General features: G+C 38.2%; 2 protein-coding genes across 2 annotated transcripts; both read right to left on the reverse strand.

Moving 5' to 3' along the window:
* Positions 1–2,658: 2,658 nt before the first annotated feature.
* LOC145089314 (uncharacterized) lies at positions 2,659–3,078 on the reverse strand. The gene has a single exon (XM_079027766.1). The coding sequence runs from the start codon at positions 3,076–3,078 to the stop codon at positions 2,659–2,661; it is 420 nt and encodes a 139-aa protein (XP_078883892.1).
* A 1,607-nt stretch (positions 3,079–4,685) lies between these two features.
* On the reverse strand, positions 4,686–8,072 carry LOC145090329 (disease resistance protein RGA2-like). Its single transcript, XM_079028601.1, has one exon. The coding sequence runs from the start codon at positions 8,023–8,025 to the stop codon at positions 4,819–4,821; it is 3,207 nt and encodes a 1,068-aa protein (XP_078884727.1). The 5' UTR covers positions 8,026–8,072; the 3' UTR covers positions 4,686–4,818.
* Positions 8,073–8,381: the final 309 nt, after the last annotated feature.

Here is an 8,381-nt window from a genome sequence, read left to right on the forward strand (position 1 = left end):
ACCTCGCCTGGTCGATGCTGAATTCCTGGAGAAGGGGTCATATAAACCTCTTCATGATGGTCGCCATTCAAAAAGGCATTCTTGACATCCATTTGAAAGATCTTCCACTGTCGAACGGATGCAACTGCAATCATAGTACGAACTGTCGTCATCTTCGCAACTAGGGCAAATGTCTCCTCGTAGTCAAAACCATACTGTTGGGAATACCCTTTTTCTACAAGTCTAGCCTTATATCGTTCAATAGAGCCATCGACTTTTGTTTTTATGTTGTACACCCAACGAAAACCTATAGTATGTTTCCCAGGAGGAAGAGAAACCAAATCCCATGTATGAGTCTGATGAAGAGCAGTGAGTTCTTCATCCATAGCATTCTGCCAAAGAGGATCTGAAGCAGCTTCTCTATATGATTCAGGTTCAGACAGATGATGGATGCTTACTATAAATGAAGCAAACGGTCCTGAATATGTAGAGTAAGAAAAATCTGGTAGCTTGGTGGACTTGACATGACGAGAAGATCTCCTGAGGGGTGGTGGTGGAGGAGGATCTTCAACTTCAATATTTTGAGGATCAGGCTCAGGAACAGGTGGAGTCGAGGCACCCTCTGAAGAAGTGGGTGTGTCATGTGTCGAGGGATCATGTGGCATAGATGAGTCTTGAGCCTCTATATCTTCATTAAAAGGATCAATACGCAGAAGATCAGACTTTGTTACATTGTGGGCTGCAGCAGGAATCGAGTAGAAAGGAATATGTTCCAAAAAAGTAACGTGTCGAGAAACATATGACTTCTGACTCATAGGATCATAGCAACGGTATCCTTTCTGACCAATCCCATACCCCAAAAATACACAAATAGCAGATTTCGGCCCCAACTTGTTCCTTTCAACATGAGGACGAAGAACAAAACAAGTACATCCAAAAACTCGTAAGGAAGAGTAGTATGGTGGATGACCATATAACTTCTCAAAAGGAGATATTCCTGAATTCAATAAAGTAGAGATACGATTAATCACATACACAGCAATTAGGACTGCTTCTCCCCAAAAGGCACTAGGGACCTGCGCAGACAGGAGCAAATAGCGGGCAGTCTCAACAATATGACGATGTTTTCATTCTGCCACACCGTTTTGCTGAGGTGTGTCAGTACACGAAGACTGGTGTATGGTACCATCAGAAGCAAGTAACTAAGTGAAATCATTAGAGGTATATTCTCCCCCTAAGTCACACCTGAAGCACTTAATCATAGATGAATGTTGAGTTTTAACAAGAGCTCTAAAATTGCTGTGAATACTAAAGAAATCAGATCTGCGTTTCATAAGATAAACCCATGTATCGAGTATAATCATCTATAAAAGATACATAATAGGTTGACCCACCCTTTTTGGATACTGGTGCATGACCCCACACATCAGAATGAATAATATCAAAAGGAGCAGTAGAACAAGACATACTTTTATTGAAGGGTAAAGCAGAAATTTTTTCTAGTTTGCAACCACTACAATCATAAATATCACAAGAGTTTAAATGACCCAAAACACCACTAGATGCTAAGAAATTCAACCGTGATACAGACACATGTCCCAAACGAGAATGCCAAAGATAAAACTCAGACGACAAAGCACTCAAACGAAAAGAAGATAAATCAATGCTGGAAGCAGCAACAACAGATACTTTGAGGACCTCCAAGGCATATAGTTCCCCCACCCTACGGCCGATCCCAATCACCTTCTAGGTGTGTTGATCCTGTATAACACAGACAGAATCAGAAAAGAACACCCAGTTACTAGACTTGCATAACTGACTGACTGAGCCAAGGTTCAAAGTAAGTTTGGGAATGTAATAAACATCATGAAGAGTTATATGAGAAACGGAGATAGACCTAACACCCTCAACTAGCATAGATGTATCACTAGCAGATTTAACAGAAATAGATGACACTTGCAACAAAGAAGTAAATAATGACAAATGAGGAGTCATATGATGGGTTGCACCAGAATCTAAAATCCACAAAGATGAGGGAATACCTGAAGTGTCAGATGAAGAATGACTAGAGTAAGACATAGATGCAGACATGGTAGTGGGATTAGAAGCCAAATACTGTCTAAAGCTCTCAAACACCTTGGGATCCAATGCAGATGGTGGCATATGTCCAACAGATTCTGTGTCAACTGGTGGAACAGCAGCAACAACAAAGTGTGGAGGACGAGGGGTCCATGGAGGAGTACCAGAGGAATGAGACGGATGCTTCTGTTGACCAGACCTATTTTGTTGCCCTGACTGAGATTGACCAGATTTACCCTTGTTGACTAACAATGGACACTGAGCTTTCCAATGATTCTTCTTTTTGCAGAATGCACACTCATCATAAGCGACTCTTGATCGAGATTGACTAGAGGAGACAGCAAGCACAGCAGGAGCGGGAGTAGGAGTAGAGATTGCTTTAAACCCTTTATCTGCATGGGACTTGATACGAGTCTCTTTTGCAATTAACTCATGGACAACTGAATCCACTAAAGGAAGAGAAGAGCGATAAAGAATTGTTCCACGAAGACCTTCAAAATCAGAACGCAAGGCCATCAAGAACTGAACCAAGCGTTGTTCTTCCCTCCTAGAAATGTAAGGCTCAAAATCTTTTAACTCTTTAGATTCAGTAAGAGCCAATTAATCCCAGAGATCAGACATAGCAGCATAGAAATCTTGAATGCTCTGGTCATTCTGTTGAAGGGCACGAATATCATATTCCAATTGGTATTGTTTAGCAAAATTGGACTGAGTATACAGTCTCTCCAAGTGATTCCAAACTTCCATTGTTGTATCATACTTAGCCAACTGTATACCAATGGACTGAGTAACAGGGTTATTGATCCAAGTAATAACCTTGGAGTTATCAGTCTCCCAAGCATCAAGCAACATATCAAAATTCTCAGTTTGAGGCACTGAGGGTTTGGCTTTAGTCCCAGTGACATAGCCCCACATATTCTTCCCACGAAGGAAGTTCTTCATAACGTAACTCCAATACGTATAATTCTTTCCATCAAAACGAGTACTGATTGACTGAAAGGAATCATCCTTTCCAGTCATGTTGATAGTGAATGAATAACCACAATGACAATATAATAATCTGAGAATGAAAGGAGTAACAAACCAGCGGAAGCAATTGAAGCAATTATGAACAGACAGTAGCAACGAACGGACAGTAGCAACGAACCGACAGCAACAACGAATCAACAACAACAACAAATCAATAGTAGCAACGAATCAACATATCAAAAAAGACGAATATCAGTGATTATGAACCAACCGACAACAACAAAGAATCAACAACAGTTTGATCCACGCCACAGCTAACTGCTACAAAGACTTCTAACAACGTATCAAACCTCAGCTTTGATACCATGATAACATTGTCATATGATTATATCAAAGAGAAATTACAAGGGATCTCAGAGAAAAGCATAAAGACTACAAGGAATAAAGCGGATATGAATACTAGCTAGACAGAAACCCTAATAGGCTAAAGACAAAAAGGGCCCATAAACAAGCGGGCTAATAATATAGACTAACAATCTATATATATATATATATATATATATATATATATATATATATATATATATATATATATATAAACAGTAAACATATGTAACTGTGATTGAATGGTTAGATTTTTCTGTACCTTTATCCATATATATATATATATATATATATATATATATATATATATATATATATATATATATTTCTGAAATACCGACCACTAACCACTGTAATCATACTACTTGTATAAACAGCCCCATATTCAGCCCTCGAAATGTGTTGAGATATTTTTCAAGTTAGTCATTCACTTCATAACACCCCCAAACTGTAGGTTATGCCAAAAGTTATGTAGTATTTTGGATTTCTGTTGTATTTTAAAATAAGGAATGCTTTCTACTATGGTTTATTGCATTCAAACAAAAGAGTGTGTTTATCCATAATGTGTTCACATTTGTTTGTAAATAAAATTTACTCATTAAGTTCATTTATATAACTAGTAAATACGCCTTAGAAGTTAGTTTTCTGCTGTCATAATTCTGTAAGTTGGGTTTTCTGTATTGATTTCTGTTTCAATTTATGGTGTTGGACTACAGACTATTTATGATGCTTGATGCTGGTGTTATCCTTTTTGCTGGTTTATTTTTATGTTGCAACATGCATAAAAAGGAAATAGATTTAATTTTCTACAATGTTGATCGATGGATGGTGCTCCTGTTTTAATAGAATGAAGTCGTTTAGAAATTCCATCTTTTGGTGGCTGCATATGCTGACTAGCTAGCAAGCTTTTTGTAAACCATATCTGCAATGGATTGTCGTGCATGACTTATTTATTATAATTATTATTATTTTTATTATTTTTTATATACATTAATCTATAATTTCTCCTCTTGTAATTTTGGATTTGGTGAAAACTTAACGATAGGCCCTGCACTGTGGCATCCACAAATTAATTGCTGGATGTGAAGAGACATTTGCGTTTGCTGAGATTGTCAAAAAGTTAGAGGATTTGAAAGTTGGTTGTTAATAGAGACGTACATGTATGTGTTGTTAATTTGTAGGTCTATGTTATTACTTCATCTTTTGACATAAACACAACAATACATGTTGATTTTGGTTCACAGTTGTGTCAGATTTGGTATTTCACTTAATCTATCATTTTGTAATTCACCCTGAAAATAATTATTGTGGTATCTCTGTTGCTAATGATGCTAAAATAGTCCTTAGGAATGACTGATACAAGATATCTATCTATACACCAACACACTTCAAATAGCTAATTAACTTCTAACACTCTTCATCATTTAATCTGACAACAGTTGCTTCCTGTGGTGCTCCCCGTCTAACTGTTTCTTTATTTAGCCCCTTGCAGTTATGGAAAATTAAATGTCCTATAGATGACATGTTGGTTAACCACATAGGCACTTCTCGTATTCCGAATCCAAATATGTATAACTGAGTAAGTGAGGTGAGGTGTTGTATTTCTTCAGGTATCGACTCCCACTGATCCACACCGTACAATGTTAACGAGTGAAGGTGGTTCCTTAAATTCTCAATGCCTTGGAGACTTGGGAAGGAATCCACCTCTTTTGAAAATGGACCAAGTTCCAACTCATTTAAGAAGGTAAAATAGTCGAACATTTCATGAGGCAAGGAAGTCAGGTTGGTGCAATGTCTAATAGATAAAGTCTTCAAAGAATGACACTCGTTGGGCAAATTGGCTATTACCGAAAGACTTGGACAAGTGCCGATTACTAAAGATTTAAGAGATGTGAGGCCTTGTATGCTCTTAATGGATGCCAGACCTGTGCAGTAAAATATACTTAAGGAAACAAGAGGATGGAGATGGCATTCATCTAAGAGAATAATGTTTGGGCAATTCTCAATCACCAACTTCTCGAGGACAGGAGATATCATTTTTGAGCTGTTGGGTGCTCCATCTATCCACTTTTCTAGTCTTTCCATATTATATAGCCCGAGAGATCTCAACGATGGAGACAAAGACTTGGTTGATCCGGTAACATCGGAACTCCTTAAGCATGTCAAGTCCTCCATATTCCACAACACAAGATCTCGAAGATGTGGTAGGTGCTCAAGCATCGGAAGAGAGAGGCAGCTCCTACAGTCATATAATGTGAGTGACACGAGCTTGTCAAGGGGCGTCTCCTTCCCTTCGATATTGATTGCCATCTTTATTACCCATTCTGGAAAATTATCACCAGAAAAACTAGTAATTGTCAATATTTTGAGATCTGCAGGGGGTTGCAAGCCTTCCAATACCTCCTTGTCAACTCTGGTGGAGCCTTGACTGTCCACACACCAATTGAATTCAATCTCGCATAACTTTTTCTTTCTAGATAAGTGTGCCTTAACAGCCTTCTCTTTGCTACTAACATTCTCTAGATGTGAAATATAGAGGCTTCCAACAAGGTTATTCAAATGGCGTAGCTCTTCTATACCATGTCCCTTTTTTCTAAGAACTGTGAAGGAAGGCAAAGTTCGAAGAGAAGTCAATTGTCCTACGATATTGGCAGGAATGTTTTTGTAACACTTGAAATATCGCAAGCTTATCAAATTTCTCATGGCTTCTGGAAACTGCTTAATGTCAGGTAACTTCAAAGTTTGCAAGTGGTATAATTTACCAACAGATTCAGGAAGAACATGGATACTCGTATATGTCAAATCCAGATACCTGAGATGCACCAACCCTCCAATTGAATCGTCTAACTTTTGTAATGTATAACATTTAAGTTGTAGGATTCGTATGCACTTTAATCGCTGAAATGAAAATTTCTTCTCAAGTTCACCTTCTATGAACAATGTACGCAAACTTCTAGCCACTGTATTCCTTTCAATGAACATAGAAACCTCCGCTGCCAATTTATAGTTCTGTTCTTGGTAAAAAGCGAGATGTTTAACCCGAGGAACACATGCGATATCATCATTAGTCGCATCCTCCAGACATAAGCTTTCATGTTTTGAAAGTGATAATGAAAGATCATGCACCAGATCATGCATGCTACAACGAGTGATGTAACCATATTCATCCCTTTTAACATCTTGGAACAACGAATTGCTGACCAAAATTTGAAAAATATCATTCCCCACATCCTCCATCGCCTTGTTTCTTTCCTCATCTGCTTGAACCAACCCCAAAGCCATCCAAAGTTGGACCAGTTCATCCCTTTCCATGACCGTATCTTTCTTAAAGACGGAACAATATGCAAAGCATTGTTTGACGATAGAATTTGGGAGATTATCAAAGCTTAGTTCCAAGCTCTTTTGAACTCTATCCCTTTCTTCTTCTAGATCCCAAACCTTGCTATTTTTTATGGACAACCACTTTTCTATGTCATTGTAATGTGCCAACATGCCACCTATTACATTTAACCGCAACGGTAAACCACCACATTTTTCTACAATGTTGCCGCCTATCTTCACCAGTTCCGGGGACACTGAAGTGCCTGCCACAAACGCTTTTTCTCTAAAGATGTCCCAACAATGATCGTCAGAAAGACCATTTAAATGACACGCCTCCATGTGCATATCATGAGTTCCGATTTCATGTTTCCGTGTAGTGACAAGAATGCCACTTCCATTTTGTGAGCTTACATTTAGCATACAACTCCTAAACTCTTCCCAGTATGGCCTCTCTTCGACCCAAACGTCATCTAAGACGAGCAAATATCTTTTTGATGCCAATTGCTCTTTAAGGCTTTCAATTAAATTAGTCCTTAAGTCTGAGGTAGGTTTCTTTTTGGCAAGAGACTCGTAGATCTTTGCAAGAAGTGCATTGATGTCAATCTTAACCGACACACACAACCATGCCTTAACATCAAAATGTTGCTCGATCTTTTTATCATTGTAGACCGACTTAGCCAAAGCGGTCTTCCCAATCCCGCCCATTCCAACAATGGGAACAATGATAATTTTTTCTTCCTTTCTTGATTGGGTTAAAAGTTCAATGATATGGAGTTTATCATTATCCCTCCCAACAATTTTAAATTCTTCTTGATTTGGAACAGTCTCTCTCCAATAGAGACGATCTAGAACAGGGCAAGCAGGGTGTTGATTTTGTAGTCCTAAACTGCTAGCTTCTGTGTTGATCTTAAGCAACTTTTCATTGATGTTTTGGATTTTATGACCTATTTTATAACGAAATGAAAACTTTTTCAAGCTTGGAAGGCACACTACCTTTCTTGCCATCCTATCTTGTTTCTTTATCTGACGCCTCAACATTTCGTAATGAACCTCATCCAACACATCATCAGCTTCATCGACCGCATCTTTTAGCTGCTTCAACCACACCATTACAGCCCTTGTTTCCTTTTTCTCCTCCGCATCGAGCAACTTGGCACGCACCATCTCCAGTTTACTGTGAAGGCTGGTCAGCTTTTCTTCGTAACCCCAAGCAATGGCGAGTTCGCCGGCAGCAATAGACAACACCTTTTTCAGGATCCCCTCAGCAGCAATAGTGACTAATGCTTCGGCCATTTCACTGTTGAGAAGAGAGAGGAAAAGTGGGTGAAAGAGAGAATGTGACGGAGTCTAAGAGCTGGACAGCTGGTAGAGACTCAATGAGTGGAAAAGGAAATCCATTTGTTGGCGTGTGTAGTGGAAAATGGTATCGAATTGGAAGGTGTCTAGGAATTGAGCTTATCTTTCATATGTTACAAGTTTAGAACAACTACTTGCTTTTCTTTTCTTTTCTTTTTATATTACTTTGTTATTATTTATTTAACATATTAATATATCATAATATTTTATGTTTTAATTGTTAATATATAATACATATTTTATATTGATCTTTGTAACTGGTTTGTTTTTATATATATGATATGTAAATATAT

This window comes from Lactuca serriola, chromosome 2 (assembly GCF_051521515.1).
Source record: "Lactuca serriola cultivar US96UC23 chromosome 2, Lser_US96UC23_V15, whole genome shotgun sequence".
NCBI lineage: Eukaryota > Viridiplantae > Streptophyta > Magnoliopsida > Asterales > Asteraceae > Lactuca > Lactuca serriola.